The 23,594-nt window shown below is 40.5% G+C and overlaps 1 protein-coding gene across 2 annotated transcripts in view; it reads right to left on the bottom strand.

Moving 5' to 3' along the window:
* Nucleotides 1–23,594, bottom strand: part of ADCY5 (adenylate cyclase 5) — a 198,788-nt gene that overhangs the window by 58,287 nt on the left and 116,907 nt on the right. For both annotated transcript variants that reach the window (XM_052676145.1, XM_052676147.1), the window contains exons 4-5: nt 599–710; nt 301–428 (exon numbers count right to left, since the gene is read on the bottom strand). In XM_052676145.1, coding sequence (XP_052532105.1) covers nt 301–428; nt 599–710 — 240 coding nt within the window. The remainder of the gene's footprint in view (nt 1–300; nt 429–598; nt 711–23,594) is intronic.

The following is a 23,594-nucleotide window of genomic DNA, read 5'->3' as shown; positions in this document are numbered from 1 at the left end:
TTGATTTCACATTTCTATTATTCACTGGAATCCTTTGGGAATGAGACTTCCACCAGTGACGGTAACCTTTGCCACTGTCATCAGGAGATGGAGCTCTGATCTCCACATGGCTGTAACAGATTCAAGCACCTGTTTTTCTGTGTGAAACCTTCACTGCATTCTGTTATCTTATTCCAATTGGACTCTACAGCCATCAATCCCCTGGCTTAGTTATCTTGCTGCAATGCATGGGATATCTAACTGGAAGTGAATATCCTTGCTATTTGTTCTGAAATTCTCCGTGGGGAATATGGTACTTACGAGATGGCCTCTATCATATCCATTCCCATTTCAACACAGCAGTGTGCATGGTCAGCTCTTGCTTCTGGCAACCCAGACACACAGTAATAGCAATCACCCAGGATTTTGATACGCAAACAGTGGTTCTCCTAAAAAAAATAATAATAATAAAGGAGAGAGAAGCATTCAGCTTATATTCATGCTTGCAATAGCTTGCCTTTTAGGGCAGAGAATATTTACAGAAATCCAGTGAACCAGCACAGTATGTCATTCTTGCAACAGGAAAAAAAATATATCAGAATTATAAAAGAAAACTTACAGCTGCTAGCTTATCAAATCTGGCAAAGAGCTCGTTCAGCGTCATGACCAGCTCCTGAGCAGTGCACTGGGAGGCCAGACTTGTGAAACCCTCTATGTCTGCAAAGAGGATGCTTGGGAAAAAAAGAGAAGAAAAAAAAAATGAAAGTGTCATAAATTTGTTGCTGATATTCGTGTAAGCTCTGGGGTAGAAGTCCTGGGTGGGGTAGACATGTGAAATAGGGGTGTCCCAGCCCTAAAGGAGCAATCTCTACAGAGTTTAGAAAGGGTTGAAAACCCACAGCCTTTCTTTCTCCCACCTCTGCTCTGTGACTGAAAATGTATAGTATGTTGGGAACCAGAGGTGTTGGATAAAGCTACCAACCATTATTAACAGCTAGGCTCTCTTACACAATGGCTATGGCAGCCTAGCACACTTACCCTTTTCTTCACATTCCTGCAGCTGTCAGCTCAATAACATTGCCTAATTCTCAAACCCACTGTAGGAAAACCACACACCTCTGCCCCCTCCCCCCAAAGTGCAGCCACAACATAAAGTTCCTATAATACACAGAGCCTCAGAAATTGTTCTGTCTCAGAAACAATTACAACACTGAAAACACTGATTTGCAAAGAAAGCCATCGTGCTGCATTTGAAACTGTTCAGCAAAACAAACACCAGATTCTGTCCATACAGATCTCAGACAGACAGCATTTATATATGCATGCATATTGATATAAACATAAAACTCATAAGTCACATATTATTGTATTTGAACTTTTAACAGTAGCTGATTTCTTCTTTGAAGCTACAGACTATATTTGAATGAAAAGAGAAATTAAAAACGTAAATAACAATCACTTCAAAATTGTTTCTTCTTTGTAAAATAAAATTCTGACATGTTTTCAGCAATTGCAAAAACTGTGATTTCATGGTAATGTCTTCAGACAAGAAGCAAAGACAAAAATACCCAAAACATTTTCAGAGGCATTTTTTGCAAAAATCCCAAAACACTTTTAATTCTGGCATGCTTTTCATGCTCTTTTTCTACATTTCAACTCCAATAAATCACCAACCATAGCAGATTAAATATTTATTTGCTGGTCAGGCTGAAGTCAAATTGTACAAGAAAAATACAAAAGAGGAACGCAGGGATGTCTGAATGAAAATATACTTTGCCATTTTTAAAAACACTTGACAAAACACACACAAAATATATCAATGTTTCACATATTTACAAACAGAAGCAAACTTCCCAAAGAAATACACTTGAAACCTACTGAAATCTTCAAGATGGTTATATTGCTCTCTAAGCAACTTAAGTATGTTTTCTTATGCAATGTAGAAATAGGAAATTCATCCAGCTTCAGCAGCAGTAACAAAATGTATCTTGTTGCAAGCTGAAAATTTACGTAATGCTACTGTAACATGACTGCTAAGTTTTCAAGAGTGGACTATGTGTCACCCATGAAAGACAAAATACATGAAATGCGTAAAATCAATGCAAACCCATCCATTCAGAGGGATGTGGATTTGTTCCTATTCCAGCATAAGGCAAGTAGCAAATTCTTCACTTGAGGACATGTTCACACTCTGCTTTTGTGTGCGTGTTAAAACAGGAGAAGCATTGAGCAAACGGCGCAATGTGACATTGGGTATATCTGAAAACTCTACACAGGGATACCCTGAGCCACCTCCTCATGCTCCATTCAGAAAATCACTGCCTCTGTAGTGCCCTAATAAACATGGATAAATGACTGAAGGCTGACCCCTCCTTTCACCATTACTATCCTGCCAGATAAATGCATCAGATTTTCCCAGTTAAACTGCAGCAGTACTTTCAACTAGGTAAACGAAGAAATCAATGGAGACCTATGGAGCCAACCTATGCACAGATTCACGGCCTTTTAAATTTAAACTACCTGATTACAACATTTTCTGAAACTTCCAACCTTCTGCAGCCGACCAATAAATTGATTCTTGTTTGAATTCAGTAGCTACTCCTTTGGATTGACCCTATAGTCTCAGACTTCCAAGGACAGCTGCAGGCCCACATGCAGCACTCTGGCCAAGTTCTTGAAAACTGCAATTATAAGCAATTACAAATGGGTTTATTATGATAACAAAGCCTTGAAAAGTTGCAAGATGGGACTTGAAAATGCATTAAGTGCATGAGCCAGAAGCAGTATTTGAAAGTTAATTTTGTCTGATGCCTCTGTTAGAAAGCCAACATTTATCCCATCAGATGCTTCTCTGGGTGAGTGTTTTGTTTGAGGAAAGAGGAGTGCATAAAATAATTTTAACAGAGTCAGCTTGATCATTTTGGAGAGGGAAGTCAAGGAAAAGTATGTTTGCTTTATCTAAAGTAAAGGAATGACTCGGTTCTTTTTTCGATGCTTCCAGTCTCCTCAGAGTCTTCAGCATGGACATGGTGTTAGGCAATAAGGGAAAGCTCCATCCAGCATGTGAGTTTTGCTGTTTATACAAAAACCTACTTAGAATTGGTTACATATTAAGTAATCCCTTCACATGACTTTGCACTTTGTGGTTAACAAAAAGGCATCTATCTGACTGACCATGGTGCCCTCTTCCACGTCTGCTGAGTAACACAGCGGTAGCAGCTAAACACTGCAGATTAGAAACAGATTAAGACCTCTGCAAGCACCTGTCTAAGCAACTGAGCCATCAGAAGATGCTACCTGGGATCTCATTGTCCATTTTGCAGCACAAAGGCTGTATGGGACAGAAAACATCTTCAAGGCACAGAAAGGAGAGGGCAGTGATCTGTGTTTAGCTAGAACTTCTCTTCAAAAAGAACTCTGTAAGGTCTCCTTGTACATGCAACACATTGTGAGGCTGCAGGAACATCTCCCACTCCTGCAAGTTCATTGTACTGAGATCACAAGCCTTCAGCACAAAGCTTCTCCCCTACCCCTAGGTCTCTGCCCACAGCTCAGTTCAGACTTTCATTTCAGACTACCTTTAGTAATGAGAAGACTGCTGCTACTGATGGATGATTGTAATGAAGGGCACAACTTAAACCGACTATTTGTCAGTCTTCAGAGGTCAAGGCATTTCCTTGCTGGTGGGAGCATAGTGCCAGTAATAAGCCTTCCTTGTGCCAAAATTTGGGGTAAATGACAGTGGTCAGCAGAAGGTCAAATGACATAATTCCTACAGTTATAAAATAATGTGAGATAAGTGAGTGGTTTAGAAGTAGTATTACATGAAGCTGACTGGAAGGGATTGACCACACAATCTGCAGTCTGGGCTTCAGCAACTATTATCAGCAGAGGGTCCCAGTCCCTTCTGGAAGGCTATTATTGTGTGGAAAAAACAGTTTCACAAGTAATTAAAGTGTTGTAATGGCTTCAGAGCTCTTGATATATTTTCCACTTCATCACTGACTTCAGTTATCATCTGATTTCGGTTTTGCCCAGCACTAGCTAGAGTATGGCCTCAAAAAAAAAACAACATACCTAAAATAGTTCTGGGAAGGAAGGGCAAGAGAAGGGGAGTTAACATTGATTTTACTAGGTTTTTAAAAAATTATTTATGTTTAATTTAGGTTGAAAAGTACCACAGATTGTGTTACAGGGTAGAGGTGAATACTTTCCTAAGTTCCTATTTCAGCTCCTATTTCCAGCAAGGACTGACTCAAGACTTCATAGCTGTACAAGGCAAGCTGAGCTTTGTGGCTGTTGCCCTATGTGGCTCATAACACTGGTGGAGAAGAGAGATGAGGAGGAGCTTGAGAAGCTTCCAGATCCTGTCACCATCCCGCTGCTCAGAGCCTGCAGTTGGAACCTGTCCGGCCGGTGGTGCTGCTCCATGACGCAGGGCCCACAGAGGCCTGCAATTGGGATCAGCCCAGTTTCTGGGGCTGTTTGTGCCCAGCACCATCCCATTGCATCTCAGGTACAGCCACTGTAGACTATTTAAAACTAGCTCCTGTAATTCAGGCTATCCTCATTGGAACTGCACAGCTAGCATCCCCCAAAGCAGAAGCATTGCAGCATTTTCTGGATGGCAAAGGAGAGAGTTCTTAGCGAAAATGTAGGAAAGGAGAGAGATCTTGCCAGAAAGCAAAGAACCTAAGGGGTAGGAAGAGCTAAGCAAAAAGTGGGAAGTAGGAAAACCACATGGGATTTTTAAAATCCACAGACACCTACACAGAGTGATTCTGAAGTGCAGCCTTAAATGTCTGAAGCTAATAGAGTTATCAAAGGAGGGACACAACACAGCCAGGTTTCATTGCAAATGCAGGATTGTTCAAAACGCTAAATTAAATCATCTGTGTTTCTAATGTAAAAACAATAAAACAGTTGTGTTCTATTTTGAGACATGTGCGTGCCATGTACGCCAGCCACAACATAAATCAAGCAAGGCAAGAAACACAAACCCTATCACCATCACAACAGTAATGCCAGTCATGAATATAAACACCATGTGTTACTGGAAACCGAACACCACAGGCACTGCATGGGAAACAACAAAAACCCAGACTTGGTAAGCTTTAATGACTTATAGAAACAGTGAAGTGCATCTGACTATACGTGAAGCAAAGCCATGGTATTTTACTTCAATGAAGAGTACCTAAAAAGAGAAGGAAAACTTAATGCACCAAAATAAAATAATAATCACTCATTAAATACAAGCTCACTAATTTGCACTCACGAGTACAGGTATAACAAGAGAAAGTCATTTGCTGTAGACACAGCATGTGCATGTTAGTGAATTCACCAGGCTAAGTGGCAAGGATAATGTCTCAAATGTGCTGCTGTTATTTTACACACCACACTACTATTGGTGTTGCCAGTTGTTAAGTGATGCTACAAACAAGGAGAAAGAAGGATGGATTGAGATGAAGATGACGAAACTCTCAGCTGAAGGGTTGGTTTGAGCCCTGTAATAGCAAATGAATCAAAGGATGACTGAGGTTGGAAAGGACCTCTGCAGATCCTTTGGTCCAACCCCTGCTCAAGCAGGGTCACCTCCAGTCAATTGCCCAGGACTGTGCCCAGGAGGTTTTTGAGTACCTCCATAGGGCAGCATTTCTTGAGCAGTTTGATAAATGAGTCAATTCTCGACATGGACATCTATTTAAGTCAGTTCTCTGCCAGCAGCATAAGCCCCAAACCTGTTTTACAGCATATGCTTCAGCATCATAAATGTAGTGCTAAATTAATCTAGAAGTACACAGGGTAGACATGGTATCACTCTTCTCTTTACTACTGATACCCCTCTTGGGGATGGCATGGCATGGAGGATCTCTGTGTGCTCTCTTCTACCATCCTATACACACAAAAGATTTCAGCTCCTGGAAAGTGAGAAAACATGATGATTACACTTACCCTCCACTGTTAAACAGCAGCAGTAACAAAAGAACAAATGAAAGGGAGCAGAGTCTAAAGTATACCATATGGAGTGATCACAGCCAGGCTGGCCAGATCTGAGCAAGAGCAGCAAGACCCACCTAGGGAGATGGAAGTGGCCCATGCAGCTCACTGAACTGAGGGACAGCCCAGAGGTGGGCCTGGTAAAGGCTGCTTGTTGCTTCCAGATCAACTCAGGTCTCAACAACGTCAGTCGTAACTCTCTAGGGATGTCTACGAGACAGGCTAAGGTCTTAGCCTTAGCAATACAAAATATATTCTCCAGAACAGCAGGAAGTCAGACAGAACAGAGGTTAAAATATTTATTTCCTTTTTCTTCAGTCATGGGAAAAACAAAAACCCACCACAAAACAGCAGTAAAAAGATAATCTCTCTTTTTCCTGAACTTTTATGGTCATTTCACAGAAGATCCATCAGAAGATCCATTTCCTATTGGAAATTGCCTATTCTAATTGAGCTGTAGCACTTCTGTGATGCATTGATCAGCTGGACTGCTCCGTTTTGGGCACAACCATGCTAGCTCTACTTGCTGAAGAGGGTGAGAAGGCACATACATACATGAATGCTGTGATAATGTGATAAGCAAAGTAAAACTTAAGTGAAAGAAAGAACGAAGTAAGACAGGATGAAATACACACACAAAAAAAAACCAACACTCTACAAAAACAAAAGCCTAGAAAACTGTAGGCCTTTTCCTCACTTTCTTAAGAGTAAAAGCAGAAAGCCCCCATACCTCATCCAGAGTAGCCACAAATGTAAACCAAAACCACACTCTTTGCTGAAGTTCACTCTGCAGTACCATACCAACTGAAGCTGGTGACAGTGTAAGAACTGACATCAAAGCAGTAGACCAGATGGCTCTGGAAACAGCAGCAGCAACGTGCAGACCACCATCCACAGAGCTCCTGAACAACAACAGCAAAGCTCATTTGCAAAGATATCAACTCCAGAACCCTATGTTTACTCGATTTTCCCATGTTTGTTCACAGATGGGAGAGGGGAGGTCAGAGCTGCCTGGGGAACACAGATGGGAGGTGGATATAACCGGCACAAACTATCAGTGTGGATTTAGCAGCATCAGCTTAGCAGTGTGCTTCTGGGAACTGTCATCTGAGAGCATCTACCTCTCCTAGCACTCCCAAGAGATGCTGAGAAAAATGGCACTGCACTTTCCACCACGGTCAGTGTTCCTCATCTCAATGCTCGTGATCTGCCTTTCACTGCCAATGCAGGAAATAAGAAGAAATTAAGTTCACCAAGCAGAAGAGGAAAACAGCACCAGTCACACAGGGAAAAGTTTTTCCATGACCTTCACAGGTTTGCAGCCTACAAGTATGAGCAGCAATCCCAGTTATCAGAAGCTACTCATAGCTAAGCAGTTTCAGCACTCATTTTTAATTTTGAATAAAAAAAACCAACAAAAAACCAACAAAAAAATCCCCTGTTAATGTCTGTCTCCCTCTAAAAATCTCAAGTTAAATAGATTTTCCTATTTCAGCAGGCTATATTTAACCAGACTGATTCTTCACTGGGAACAAAAGTAATAAATAGCCTTTTGGGAAGAAAAACCATTTGGGGAAGGCAAAACTAAAAAAGATACACAGTGGCTACCAAGCTTAATTATAGGTGGAGCGCGTTACAGATAACTTTGAGATGAATGGAAGGAATTTTATTACTACTTTATCACAAGCCAAATTACATGCGGCTGTCTGCTGAACATAAAAAAAAACAAAATACTAGCTGCCCAAATGAGAGTTTGGGCTATTGAGAAGGAGAAACTTCAGCCCTCTTACATGTATCTGAGAAGGGGCTGATGGGAATGAATATTATACTGCTGATCAGTGAGGACAAGAAGAAACCCCTAAGTAAAAACTTAGGGGTTAGCCAAATCCATTCCAGCTCTGAGGAAGTTTAGGAAAGCAAAGCCTAAAGATATACGTAGTGCAAAGTAGCCTTATCTACTCAATAGCTGAATAAATAGCCACGCAGAGAGCACATTAGCCTCAGTTCAGATCTGGCTGACTCTGACCACATCTCCCAGGCTCAGAGCAAGCCCAGACTCACCCAGGCCTGCCTGACCAGTGCAAAAGAGCTGGCAGCTCTGTCCACACTGGAGCTGGACCTGGTCCACACCAAAATACATCTCAGATTCGTCTGCCCCACAAGACAGCCAAAGTTCAGAACTGCATATAGAAGAAAAAGGAGAAGTCATGCTTCAACTTCAACCATATTTTTTGCTGTGAGTGCTCTTGCAATCTGTTTTCTAGCTTTAGAGCAATGTTTTCTTTTGTTTTGTTTTGTTTTTGGCAGGATTTTGACATCAAAAAAACAAAAGCCAAGATGAAAGTCAAAACTAAGAGAGCCCTACAAGAAGGGACTATCCATTACCACCGCAGCTGTATGTAAATAAAGCACACTACAAACAGTGTGCCAGCAGCCAGTCAGTCAGTTGTCAGAGAAGGCAATGGAGTTATACGTTTTGGCATGGAAAATTAACAGTTTCACATGTGTATGAAATACTGGGTCAGGAATAGGGGACAGATAGATGAGCTGTATGGAATCATAGTTTGGGATGCTTTCTGTTACAGATTGCTCAGTTCCTTGTCTTTACTGTTGAAAGAATGAGCTCTTTATACCTGTTCGAATAGCTTTCAGTTTTTTCCTGATATGGATATTTAGTCAAGTATTAACACTTTTTCATTCCCTATTTGAAAAGCTGCAATAATTCTGCAAGAAAAGGTCATTTCAACCTAACCTTATGTCTTCGTTCCCTCCACTAGCTTCCCCAGCATCCTGGTCTTTGGTGATTTATTTGTCCTGCATGTCTGTTAGTTGGTGCCTCTTCACTTTTTCCTCTGAATAGTGAGGACATAGTGAAAACATTACATTAGCATCTACCTGAGTCACTCTGAAAGTAATGCCTCCTTTTACTTCCATGGAAACTACAAGAGATACAAAGAGCACAATAACACTATGTGACAGAGCAAATTCTCAGCTACAAAACAGTATTTTTCAACATAGCTGCCACGATTAGCCAAACAGTTTTGCCAGCAATGAACAAGAGCCTGCATAGTGTGCTCATAGAAATCTTCACCAGCAGAAGTGACCCACTGTTTCACAGTATTTCAACACCCACCACCTCACTGTGCTCACAACCACTGTTTGGTCTTCATAGATGTTCAGCAAGCACTGATGAATGTCAGTGCAGTTTTTTCCATATGGAGGAATTCAGTTCCATGCTTTTGCTTCAAGGGCAGTTCCATGTTGGACACCATTTTGTCAGACTGCCCCTCTGCTGCTGTCTGTCATACAGCAACAACATGGAATGAAACACTGGTGGGAAGGTTCAACCTATACTGCCCTACCTCCAACACCCATCTCTGATGGGCCAACATCATAAAACAGAAAGCATTACTTTCAGAGCAGCTCTTGTAAATGCTATAACTTACAACACAAACAAGCAACTACACCTTCCCTGTAGCTGTCTGCTTCTTTTCAAACTTCTTTTCAAAGGGAGCAGACTATACAAAAATACTCAAAATATTTCAAGTATAAGCTGAACATGGACAAGTGATGTGGCTCTCTGTACTGGCAGATACCATGAGTGTTTGGGAGCTTACCAGATCAATAACACTGAAGTGGCCATTTGTTGGGAACACTAATTGCTGAAGCAAAGCAACACAAGTCCTACCAGCCTGTCTGGAACAGTCAACAGACTCGCAGACTCGCTGTCTCCTCACTTTCATATTTTCAAATGCAATACAGCAGTTGTGTTTTTAAAATGACACGGAGAAAATGTAAAGAGAAATCCAAGGTGTACAGAGACATTTTACCACTTGTGCTTCTTGATGGCCAGTTTAGTGGGAAACATCAATGCAACACTGAAGTTTGAAGACGTAATTATTTGTTGTGCGCTCTGAAAGGTGAAATGGTTGACCAAAGAGAATGGTACAGCCCATTTATTGAGCTCAATTATTGTTCTTAATTAATAAACAAACCTGATAATAAATTCAATAACAAAGCACATGGTGCGTTCAGTGAGAAGTGGGACTGACTGTAATTTCAGCGTTAAATGAGAAGGAAAAAACCTGCAGGAAATTGAACCTGTTATCTGGCTATTGTGCACTATATTAATAATGCTTACCTGATAAGAACAATTAATGAATAGATATGCTCAAGTCACAAGCAAATTTCTCCCAACTTTATGGGGCCTACAATTTAAATATAAGGCTTTTGTTTCCTTTTTAAAATGTAATTCATTAATACAGTGCAACTGATTGATGACACTTAGCTGCCATAATCCTGCATTTCCTTCAGGTGACATAGAAAACTCCAGCTACCATGGAGAAGCAATGTAAATAGAATGACATTCCGTACAATCAATATCAGCAGTAAAAAACACTCCTTCTTAGGAGGCAGGCAGCATAGGTGAGATCACTAACTCGCATGTTTCTATGCAAAAATCATCCTCGAACAAGGAATATTAAATTCCACACACCTCTTCACTCCCTAATCAACCTCATATTCAAGATACTTCGCATAAATGTGATATTTCATGCATACTAAGTAGTGTTAAATCTACTTTATGGCATTCAGGTTATAAATATAATGATGTGCAATATCATAAAGCATTTACAGCACTTCTGTTTCACTATGCTGGTCAAGGTACAAGCTGTCAAGACCCCCTGAGTCTCATCTTCACCAGCACTTCATTTGACCCCATGACCACTTAGCTGTTTTCTGCCTCAAATTTCCTTATTTGTAAAATACAGCAGACCACTATATTTTCAATATGAAGTTCTCAAACAAACCACCATTAAGTAATGGATAAAATGAAGGAATACTAAAAAAAGCCATGGCTCACAAGATGCGACGTTACAACCAGTAGCAATGTTCGCAATAAGGGTGTGTGTCTGAGAGAAGCTTCAAAGGTACTTAGGAGGAAGGCTGTGCAGTCAGAGAAAACAAATGCAAGTCTATGAACATGTGTGGAAGCACCTCACAAATCTTTATACTCACTCGTTAGCACAATGAAAGCAATGCCACACCAAGACAGCAGCACAGCATATAAAGAAGATGCAAAAAGAGGCTCAAAACCACACCACAGCAAAGCAGGAATGTGAATCCTGGCCTTGCGAATCCTAGGAACATCTACATGAAGCCCATTGGAGATGCTGCAGCAGGCAGTGTGGTGAGGCATTGCTGCCCACTGCATGTGGAACTCTTTCTTTATAACTTTCAGTTAAATCTCCGCTGATTTTTGCAATCAGTGGTTTCTTCTCATAATGATGCAGGCATGTAATTTTAACTTGATTTCAAGAGAATTACTATAATTGCCATCACTGGAATAATAGATATGCATATAAAGAAATGGCTTTTCTCTTGCATTTTTCATTGGAAAATCTCAGTTCTCTCTTAATGCACTAAGATATTTCACTAAGCCATTTGCTTCCAACTTGCAATATTCACAAACTACCATCTCCAAATGAATTTCCTGTAAACAGTTATTAGTTTACCACTGAAACTAATACCAATAAAATCAATAGACTGTGACCAGATCTTTTCTATAGCATAGGAAGCCACCTTAGGGACAGTTTAAAAAATATTTATGGTGACGCATCCCAGACCATAAAAATCAGAGGAAAGTTACTCAGTCAGTTCTTCCTACATCTATGCAAAACCAGGTGCCTGCCTGCAAGCCAACATGGTTGTTACTGAAACTAAGCAGAGGCACAGGACAAGAACGTTGGGCTTCCTCTATAAGGAATGTGGGGAAGGTCAGTCTTTCAGTTTCTAAATGAGGGGCTACATGGAAGAAGGGGACAGACTCTTTAGCAGGGTCTGCTGTTATAGGATGTGGGGAAATGATTTCAAATGAAAGGAGGGAAGACTGAGATTGGATATCAGGAAGATGTTTTTCCAGAAAGGGTGATGAGGCACTGGCACAGGTTACCCAGAGAGGTAATGGATGTCCTGTTCCTGGAGACATCTAAGGACATGCTAGATGGGACTCTGAGCATCTGATGGAGCTCTAGATAAACCTGTTCATTTCAGGGGAGTTGTACTAGATGACCTTTAAGGCTCCCTTCCAACTTACATGATTCTGAGTCTAAATACATGCACAGAACAGAAGGAATTTTGTTCAAATTGTCTCATGTGAAGCACTGAACCAGAGCACGCCCTCAACCACTGATGCCTTACCCATGCTAGAAATGTGTTGGGCAGTGTATCTGTTAGGCATCACAGCAATACAGCTGCTGTCCCTGTCACGGATGCATTCAGGTTTCTAAACAGATGCCTTGGATCTGGGCAATTTGTGTAATTTGTGTAATTTGCCCTTCCAGACAGGAGTAGCCATGACAGTAGGGCAGTGTTTGGACAACAACAAGTCCATGCCCTCCTGCAGCACTCCTCACTCACCTGGCCTAGCTGAGCCATGGGAAGGGAGTGGAAGGAAACACAGATTTCTGAAGAAACTGGAATTTGCAAGATGCACATGAAGGCAAACAGCAGGAGTGGTGTATTTGACGTTGTTGGAGCTGTTTTTAATGCTCCAGTAGTTCAGATATCAAGAGATGATTCTCTATTCTTAAATACCAGGTCACTCTCTGGAAGCCTGAAAACACTTAGCATAGCTACTCTATTTCTTATGTACCACAATAAACAAACTTGTAAAGGGGCTGGATTCTAAAAGCCAGTGCAAAGAAAGAAAGGGAGGGAAAAAAAAAAAGAAAGAAAGCAGCAGCCCACACAGCATCAAATGCTGGTAGGCTCAGTGCTAAACAGCAGATGATTCTTACTGAATAACTGCCCTAGATTTTGCAAACAATACAGGGGACAAAAATAGAAACCCATTTACATATTGCTGTTAATAACTTTATTTATAGTGTCACAGCTAGAGCACAATAACTGCAGCCACGGCTTAACTTAAAAGCCATTCACTGTGACAGAGTCAGACAGAGACTGTTTTCCCAGTCCTTATGCAACTGAAAAAAAATCCTGCTGACAGCAGCCGGTCAGCAGAGCCCTCACAAACAGAACAGACAAAACTTAACAGTGGTCAAATATGAAAGCAAACAACCCCCAGGATGACACTGAGCTCTGGTCTTCCCTTCTCGCTTCATACCCCTGTGTCTAATGAAGGATCACGGGGGCTGCAAAACCTCACCGATCAATTTTTGCTTAAGTTTGAGCCTCATGATAGCATCTTACAGCACAGTTTACTGTTGTCTTCCTTTCCTTTTTATTTGCTACTAAGAAATTCAGTTGGGGCTCAGGCAAAGTCAGCAACTACAGCAAAAAGGATGTGTCCCCACATTTAGGAACATCCCCACCACATCTGTGCTGCCTGCAAGGCGGCTCTTGCCAAATTTTTGCTGGGAGCCCATATTGCAGCCAGCTAAAACCCCACATCAGCCAGGCACATCTTTAAGGAACAGAAGACACACAACAACTTGCAGCCTGCGTTCCTCAACATTCTGCAAAAATCTGCTATAAAGAAATAAATGGAGGGAGGAAACTGTCACAACCCCCCTGCCTGCAAGAAGTGAGAAAACATGGCTCTGATTTTCTCCCTGCCTGAATATGGCGTGAGCTGGACAACAGGCTATTTTGGATTGGGAACGGGGGTGTCCTCAGGACCTTGTGCTGCAGCTGCTCATTATGTATAAAACACTCAGAATAATTAGAGGCAGAGGCAGGCGGCACCACGCTCTGCCCTGCTGATTTTGGTGCTCCCTGTGACACAGGACAGTGGGATTCAAGACAAACCAACAAAATGCTGCTTTTATGATCTTCCACTAAAAATGAACCTTGAATCCGCAGGAAAAAAATAACTTAGAAGACATGAAGGAAAGTGCAAAAAAAATCACTTAAATCAATGAGGGCATATATCTAAGTAACATACAGTGATCTAATACATGCTTACAGAGTTGGTGCTACCTGGGCTTCTGTATTACAGAAGTGTAGCTGGGATGATTCTCATCACGTCATTTTGCAATGGGGAAGCAAATGCTGTCACCTTCCTATGCTGATCTCAGAATCCCAGATCCCCACAGAATTCTCCCAGCATCAGTTCTGCACAGTTGTCCTCCAGCACTATTTTTCCTTTTTTTATTCCAGTTCTTTATAGACTCTCAGAGAGCACCGTTTTCGGTTTATTCCTTCCCCCATTATGCACTTCCAAGGAAAAGGAGCTCAGCAGGAAAGTCACAACTGCAATTTCAGGCTTTGTAAGAGATTTGTAATCGCTTCTGATTTCTGTTACAAAATTGTATTCTGTTTGCAGCGAAAATGACAACGAACACTTGTATCTTCAAAAGGAATATCACTTACTCTTGATATTCTCTAATACAAACTTGTCCTGCACTGGACCTGTCATCCTAAACTGCAACTTGGGGGAAGCTGCTCTGCATCACGGAAGATTCTTAAGGAAAATGTACAGGAGACATGGTTTCTTTCTCCTTTTTAATTAAAACAAAATAGAACTATTAACTCAAAAAGCCTTCTTCTCTTGCCTGGAAATAAAATAAATTCTATAAACAAGTTCATAGTAGTTTTGAATATAACCCAGAAGAAAAGACTCCAACTGAAAGAGAATAATTATACTTGTGTGGATCAGCATTTGGCTCTTCTTGAAGTTTGATCCATAACTAGAAGTGCTCAAGTTCACTTGAGCAGAAGCCAAAGTTTTGTTTGCTTTGTTGTACAAACTGATTCTTGCTAGCTCATTCTTTGGAAGCACCCCCTGCAGAAAGCAGCAGCACCCTGGTGTGCATGCTCCCCAGGCTGGAGGTTCTCCATCAGAACTGCTATGGCAATCCACAGTCTGAATCAGCACGAGGCTCTTCTCCATTCTTTCATCTCCTTTCCTCCAGCCATTGCTAACAATTGCTGTATTTGCTTTCCAAGGCTTTTTTGCCTTGGAAATAATTTTTTGCCTCATCACTACATGAATACCCCACCAGCACACAACGTACATCTCTCATCCCTTTCATGCTCCAGGGCATTACAAAGCCTCTCTTCAAATTGCTGCTGCATTCACTGATGTATGGGTCTACCAGACCCTGGAGACAACTGAAATTAAGTGGTTGTCAGAAGGAGAATTGTCCCATCCTATTAGCAACACGTTCCCTATGACGAGTGTGAAATGGTGTTAAATGTATTATCAGAATCTGCAAGAATTCTCCATAGAGCTAAAAACAGTCCCACCCAAAACAATAACAACAAAAACCAAGTGAGCTGTCTTGGTGGATCAACAAACTGTCAGCATCTCTATTCAGAAAAAATGCCCAGCTGCCTCACACCTTCCCCTTCACGTGGGAGGGCAAGTTGTAATTCCAGCAGCTAAAGAGGGAGAAAGGGATTTTCTGGATGATCTTGCAAGAGAACAAAGTCATCCATCTGTGTCACCAGACATGTGCTATGATATTCTCGGCCACACAAGGCTAGGTGAGAATATTTTGCTGAAAGTCACACAGCTGATGGACCATCCAGCATGAGCAGTCACTGTACAAGGGCTTGGGGGTCAGCTCCATATGACTGAGGCAGATGAAGCCAGTTTCAAACCCTCATCACCCTTCTATACATTTAAAGGATTCATCGAGGACTCTGGCTCAAAGAGGAAGATGGTTACTTGCCAACATCCTTAGAATTTGTCAGGTATCCCCCAAACATACATACAGCAACACCAAAGGTTTCTACTGGCCACAGTAAAAGGGAAGAAAATACACATCTCTTTTTATTGTCTTTTAAAAACAGATCACTGATTGAGAAGAGCTTACACTCGTATTTCTCTGTGATTCATGAAAATTATTTGCAAACCTTCAATTTTTCACAATTTACCTGCTCTTAGAAATCTTAATTCCCACCTTTTAATTCTCTGTGTGTATTTTTAGGTTTTTGTACCAGAAGCACAAATGGACACACAGAAGTCCCCAATTTCTATAAAGAGCATTTCCATCATTTCACAAAGCCAATATTCTGCCAATGGTGTGCATGCTGACATTCATTTAATCTCTGGTCTTTTTCCTCCTTTGCTGTTCTGTGCAGTCCTCTGGTTGCTTCCTATTTCTGCTCAGCTCTCTGTCTGAAGCAACCTGTTCCTAGACTAGTTCCCACACAGCCAGTGCAAGCCTGTTTCCAGCTTTTTTAACCTCTCATTTTTAAGCAATATTAATGAAAAAGAAGTTTTAAAAATACACTATGATTTTCAACAATTGGAGGACATAGCTTCAAGGGAGCAAAGCCTTAACTCGAATCACAGGATACCAGACTCCACTAATTGGTTTCAGGCTTGGCTCTTCTTCATCATTTATCCAGTGTTTAAGTTATATATACATCAGTGAGAACAGATGCACATATTAGCAATTGTTGTTGAGGGATTTAAATACAGTGTAAGACAAGTTAATCCATCACCACCAAATAGTGTGCCTCTGTTCTACAGCTTCTGTAAATTAGTGCTTTAAATAGTTTTGCCAAGTTCAGTGCATTACAGAATAAAAAAGTTTAACTGTTTTGCTTTTCAGTCATTATAGTCTATGGAGGAAGCAAAAAGGTAGGATGATTTTAACAAGAACCTCTTCAAATGTTATTATATAAGCTCAATGTTCTTAAAATCACTTTGCATGTTAACTACATGACACAGTAATTGATTAAGTTAAAGTCAATCAAGTTTTCACAAGTAAGACTTTATAAAGTTCTGATCAGAAATAACTTTTTTTCCCCCCTCCCTTAAGGTTACTGTAGAAGACTGAAAGTAATTAATTTAATAATTTTTTTTTAAACTACACATTTAATGCAATTGCCTTTACTATCAATCAGGCTGAGCAGCAATGAGATTTTATTATCATTTTTTAATTATTTCTATTACTAATGAAGAAAAAAGAGAAACCAAATAACCTTGATGAGCTAAAATTCTAAATCTGCTCTGTAAACTTCTGCAGGCACCTTCATTATTCTCTTCAAATTACTATTCAAGCATTTCATCATTAAAGCATCTAGCACTCTTCAATCCATCACCCTGTGAACTTCACAGACCCTAGGGTTTGAATTATACATCACAGGCTCTTCCTAATTGCTGATGGCTTGCTGGTAGCTGCAGATCTGCAGTCACCTGGCATGCTGCACTTTTGGGCTGTTATCTTTATCACAACACATGTGTTTAAGTAATGCAACCAGCAGGGCGCCCTGCAAACTGTTGTTTATCTGTTTTGTTCTATGGAGGGTACAAGACTCTCTTATACCTGAGAAGGCACCAGGAGTTCCCAGCAGAGACCAAGATCACAGGGTTCAAAGAGAAAAAAACCTGCAGTCAGATGAATGCTTAAACAAGTTAGCATGTGTTTGTTCTTCTGAGAGGGTGCTGAGCGCACACACAAATAGGCAGAATCAGTAAATATATAAACCTGCTCTATTCTATAAATTGAAATTTTCAAGATTGAAGCTCTGACATGTACTGAAAAGAGAGAGACATTTAGTTGAAGTGCATCATAAAGTATCAACATCTAAACTTACTGCATAGCTTGAATATCAAGCTCAGACATACTAAAGGCTGCAAAAAAAACCAAACCAAACAACCAAATTCCTTTATACATTGGATTCAGCTTAAATGCTTCTCTCTAAAAGACAATGATTTCCCTCTCAAAAACAACAAATGTATTAGGTAGAGCCAAGAAATCAGCAATCAGCACAAAGTAATTAACCATCACCCATGGGTGAAACCTGCTTAGCCATTTCCTGAAAATTACTATCTTAAAAAAAAAAAAATCATAAATTTTCTGGAAAACTAAAAAGCTAACATTACCTCTACATAGACACAGGTGAAGTACCCTGAAGCTGGCTCCTGACAGGGAAACAGAAAAGTTGCTGAAAAAGTAAAATTCACTGCTGCCACTTGGGGAAAGGCTGATCGCTTCCCTCCTACTCACTTTTCTCAGCCTACAACCTGAACCAGAATTATGGCAATTTAATGCGGAGGACACCTCCACCCACATGAAACCCACACAGTTCTCCTCCAGCTACCTCCAAAAATAACTTACAGCTGCATGTGAGCATAGGCCTGGAATGAAGAAAAGCAGGTAGAGGTCTTGTTAACTTGATAGCAGGAACCAATCAACCCACCCATGAATGCATTTCAGGCCTCCAAATCAGGAAAGCAGTGGAGCTGCCAGAGCAAGTCCAGAAGAGGGTCACAAAGGTGATCAAAGAGCTGGAGCACCCCTTCTATGAAGACAGGCTGAGGGAGTTGGGCTTGTTTAGCTTGGAGAAGAGAAGGATCTGGGAAGTCCTAAGTGCAGCCTTCCAGTACTTGAGGGGAGCTTACAAGCAGGAGAGAAACTGACTTTTTACACAGGCTGATAGTGATAAGACAATAGGGAATTACTTTGCACTAAAAGAGGAGATATTTCGGTTAGATGTTAGGAACAAAATCTTTACTTAGAGAGTTGTGAGGCACTGGCGAGACTGCCCAAAGGAGGCAGGGATGGTCCCCCATCCTTGGAGGTGCTCAAGGCCAGGTTGGATGGGGTCCTGGGCAGCCTGAGCTGGTGGGTGGCAACCAGTCCATGGCAGATGGTTGTAACTAGATGATCTTTAGGGTCCTTTCCAACCTAAGCCATTCCATGACTCTATTATAAGAGTTACTGGTGCTGTCTTTCCCTAGCAACATGACTTTCCACAGAAATTAAAGCTTTGAACAATACAAGAAATTATTTGGAAAATTTTTTGAAAAAATCCAGAGAAGTACATCCACAAATTTCTACATTCCTTTAATATAGTTTTATTTATTGAAGGTGGTGAAATCAAACTGGTTTCTGCTTAGCTTTAATAACCTCTCATGATAAAAAAGCACAAAAACAGAAACTAGATGAGCTTCTGAAGAAAACCAGCCAATTAGCAAAACTGTCCCCAAAAGATAATTTATTGTCTGACCAAGACTGGAGAGAATATGTCTCATTATAAACACATTTAGCATTTCAGAAGACATTTTGCTGTTAGCAAGATGGAAGAAGCCCCATGCCTGTACTCACCAACCAGAACACACCATTGAGCAGTGCACTGCTTTCAACTGGTACATCCCATTACAGCCATGTTCTGGGAGTTCTCCTATGAGCTGCACAGAGCTCAGCCTTGCTCTGCTATTTATACTGATAACTCTTTTAACCCCAAGAAATATTAAGGCTGGACATCCTGTGTACAGGAACAGTATAAAGAAGGAGAAAATTGTTTTTTTTAATTGAAATTTTTGAAAACATAACACATAATTAGATAACAACTTGCAATCCAAGAGTTTGATGCCCTTTGTAAGCAACTAATTAAGCACCACAACACCCATAAGGTGAAGAGTTTAAGTTGACATGGCTGGATTGAAAGCTCTGACGCTCAGCCAAAGTGCAACTGTTTAGTCATTTTTAAGGAGACATTTTCATTGTTAGAATGTTACAAGACCAGAAAACTACTGTCAGTGGGAACAACTAGTTAAAAATGTCTTTCATTTACAAAACCAAAAGCAAATAGACTGTTTCTTTTCTGTGAATAGTTTAGTTCAAGTTCTCAAAATGCTTAGAAAACTATGAGATCAGGTTAATGTTGTTGAGTACATGATTCATAAGAATTATGCAAAGGATCTAAAAGAGGAAACTGTCACTTTCACCATGCTTGGATGTTGGTCCTAAAATAAACTTCTTAAAACAGTTCATCAAAGGAATTCCAGTGACAAAGCCAACCTTTATCCCTTCACAGAGGACTTTAAGTCCCCTTTTACAACATAGAGATTACTATATTTGGCCAAACCTAGATAACATTAAAGCCACTATCTCTGCAGAGAAGTACTATAAATAGTCAGTATAAAACATTTTAAATTCTGCCTAGGAAGCATTTCAGTAAACAGTATTATCTATGAGTATTTTAGGGTTTGTCTATCAGACATAATCTCATTCACGATAAAGTAAACTGCTTTACTTACATAATTCACCTTGTTGTTTGCCCGGAATTACTTGCATGGTCTCGGGAACTCCTTTCCTGATTTCATTTGACAATAGACTTTATATTTAACACACATACGTGTGAAAGGTCACGTCACGCTCCACTGTTCTCTGTTTGTCAAAGTTAATTCTCATTCAATGCATCAGGATGGGGAATGGTTTCATTCCCTGTTCAAAGTTTTTGCTCATTTGCATCTCAAAAGAGAATATTAACCCCAAACCTTCATCTTAGTTCCATCATCACCCTAATTTCTTCAGAAGAACATAATCTTGAAACAAATTTTGCTGCCAAAAAAAATGACAGGAAATTATATTTTCATTGTGGATAAATTAGTCTCTGAATTTTACTTTCCATAACAATAAGCAGGAGATTATGAACTCATTCACAGGAAGTCCTGATAAGGTTCTAAAAAGGTTTGCTTTTATCCATTCAGGTCAGAGAGACATAAAAACATCACCTTTTCCCTCACAGAGATAAACTAACCCCTGAGATAAATGTAACACAGTAAGCAATATTGTGGCAGAAATGCCATTAGTAAAGGATCATGACTCTGTTTTACAGACCTACTCCTGGCAGCTGGGAAAGATCTTTGTACGTTGTTTGATGTTTGGCTGTGTTTTTTGTGTGTACTGTCTTTTTTTTTCCAAGGGAAAGAAAAATGTACATTTCACAATATCACAGACTGAAAACATCACAGCAGAACTGGACATTTAAAGACTCCACATTTTAAAATAGAAATTAAGCAAAAACACACAGCAATTTCACATAATTTTAGCATAAAATTTTCTGCTGGTAGAGTGATTTGGGTTTGTTTTTTAATTGAAATTAGAGGTGGTTCCAAATGCCCAGGCCCAATCATTCCTGAAAATTAGAATATTTAATCTTCTCTGACACAGAATGTTGCAAACCCCTTCTCCCACTCAAAATCCCAAAGCAGGAGCAGGGCTCTGCTTTTGGGCCTCTGGAGCTGCGGCCTCCATGCTGATGGGGAAATATGTGATCAGCTTGAACAGCCTGTAGAATGGTCAAGGCATTACAACAGCAATCTTAACAGTAAGCAAAAGTCCCCATTTGTTTTACTTCCACAGAATCACAGTGCTGCTTGGGTTGGAAGGAACCTCAAAGGCAATCTAGTCTCAACCCTCTACCCCAAGCAAGGTTGCCAACCATTAAATCAGGCCCAGCTCAGGCTGCCCAGGGCCCCGTACAACCTGGCCCTGGATACCTCCAGAGAAGGCACAGCCACAAGTTCCCTGGGCAGCTCATGCCAGTGCCTCACCTTTCATTGACAGTCTGCTTTTTCAACTAATCTGGGAGAGTGGGAAAAGAGAATCATTGCCTATGGTCACTGGTGGAGGGAAACACGTGTCTCTGCACACATACACACAGACCTTCCCACCTCTGCAAACTGTGGAGGAAATGTTTCTGCTCGTAAATCAGCAACAGGAAGCCAGATTCAATGGCTGGGCACAGCACCCTTCACATGCCTCTCAATTGCCTTGACACAATAACCTCTAGCTCATAAAAACTCGGATCTTATGACATTTTTGAACAGTGACAAAAACAAAACAAAATTGCTTGCAGCGTTCTAATGTCAAAAGCCTCCCCTGGAGCATTTCCCCATAAGTAATGTGTGCACTTGCTTTTCTTCATCCAATTCATTAATCCACATTGTCGAGGCACTACCCCCTGCCACCACTGTGTTTCCAGGTGCACGTAAATGCTTCAAAACCATTCACAGTAATTTCCACCAGGGGTGGTTTCAGAGCACCCAGGCAAGAGCAAAGGCTCCATACTGAACTCCTAGTGTGAAATGAGTCATTTGTACCAACTCGTGTTTCCTTTTTCTCTATTCATACTTAGTTATTCATTTCCCAACAGTGTACGAAGATGAGATGTTCCTGAGTTACCTCCTCTTTGCTCTCAGTACATGTGGGTAAAAACTACATGAAGCTGTGACCTGGCAAAGTAAAAGAGAGAAAGTAGGAAAAAAAATGCGTGTGTTGAATACTGAGCTTGATTTGCATGTGCTAATTTATTATTAATTTGTTTTTGCTTATTTAGTGACATAATTGAAACAAAATTTCAAAGAAGCATCACCCTAAACAGATAATAACCTTTACTAGGATTTAACTGTGCTGAATGACTTTTAGATCTGCAAATAATGATATATAGAAACAAGTGTGAACGAATCGAATACCATACTGATTAGTCTCATGTCACATCCAATGACTTGCATTCAATTTGAATGTCAAGCTAACCTTTGAGTACTGGAAAGAAGTAATTTCTCTATTACAAAAATTCACAAATGCCATCTATCACAAGAAATTTACATACCTACTGGAACAAGCTCAGGGTAATAATGGAAAAAAAGGGTATAAAGACAGAAAACATCTTCTACTGCAACACCTACTCCTCTGTGATCACTCTGGGAAAACTATTCCCCTCACCTTTATTATCATAATTATGTTCTTAAATGCTCAGTAGAAAACCATTACAAGTATTTAACAGCTGATGACATTTTTGTCTTCAGTATTGCTAGTGGACCTTTACTTTGCCCAGCCACAACCAAAATGACAAAAGGCCAAACTGAAGTTGACCCAAGCCACTGCAGACTTGCCCCAATTTCAGTGAGTTTCATATGAGATTTCACAGCAAGCAACCCCCTCTCAATTTTCCATTTGTCTCCACCCCCAATGTTAAGGAAATGTCAACTTGCTGTAGCCTTCAGAATCTTCAGAATTTTAATTTGATTTCACTGCATCATCTAATGGAGTTTATGCAGGCACAGTAAATAAAAGATGCAAGAAATCCATTTCTACTAAGTATCAGAAAATATAATTAATCAACATACTTAAGCTATATAAGAGAGTAGGCTACACAAGCAGTTTACAAGGAAGTTGCTTGTTTAAAGCGGTGATGGACAGAGCAAGGAGGAAAGCTGCCTGTTCCCAGCCCCATGTCTCAGAAGAAGTACTTACAGAGCTGTTACACAGTGTCAGGATCTGGCCTGACAGACACAGAAGTCATTCCCAAAGTGACTACAATAGCAGAGGTAAAATGTGTTAAGATTAGGTTAAACTGCAGCCCATAAAGATATCCAGCCACTACATTAAAATTTCAATCCCTTTTCCTTGGGGAGTGGACACAGGGAACCTGGTGACATGCAGAAGCTCTTCTGCTCATCCACATAAGCCAAGACACAGCACTGTGTGGCTGACTGGTGGCTGAGCAGGTGCCAAAGGCTGTCACAAATGGACATCCTGCTTGAAATTACAGGCTGGCAAGGACTGCTCCAAGGGACCTGAACCCCAGCTGGGCTTTGCAATTCATCCCACAGAAGATGGTACCCATCTTTAACTTGCATCCCTTCATGACTTATCAGAAGGGTAAGTTTGTTACTGCTGAAAAAATAACCAAATTCAAATAATCCACTTTCTCAAATCCATTGAGACACAGTTCAGGAAAAAAAAAAAAAAAAAGAATAAGTTTAGTTAAAGCTGTTTCTCAAAGGAGGATGTTGAGGACACATGGCAATCCTTCTCCCGTCCTGTAAATAAATTTACAAAGTCAACTGGTGACACTCCAAACTGCTTTTACACTTATTTTGGATCATGTGCTGCTGTCATCTTCATCCC

This window comes from Tympanuchus pallidicinctus, unplaced genomic scaffold, assembly GCF_026119805.1.
Source record: "Tympanuchus pallidicinctus isolate F22 unplaced genomic scaffold, pur_lepc_1.0 scaffold15, whole genome shotgun sequence".
Lineage (NCBI taxonomy): Eukaryota > Metazoa > Chordata > Aves > Galliformes > Phasianidae > Tympanuchus > Tympanuchus pallidicinctus.
This window is presented reverse-complemented; position numbering and strand designations above follow the sequence as displayed.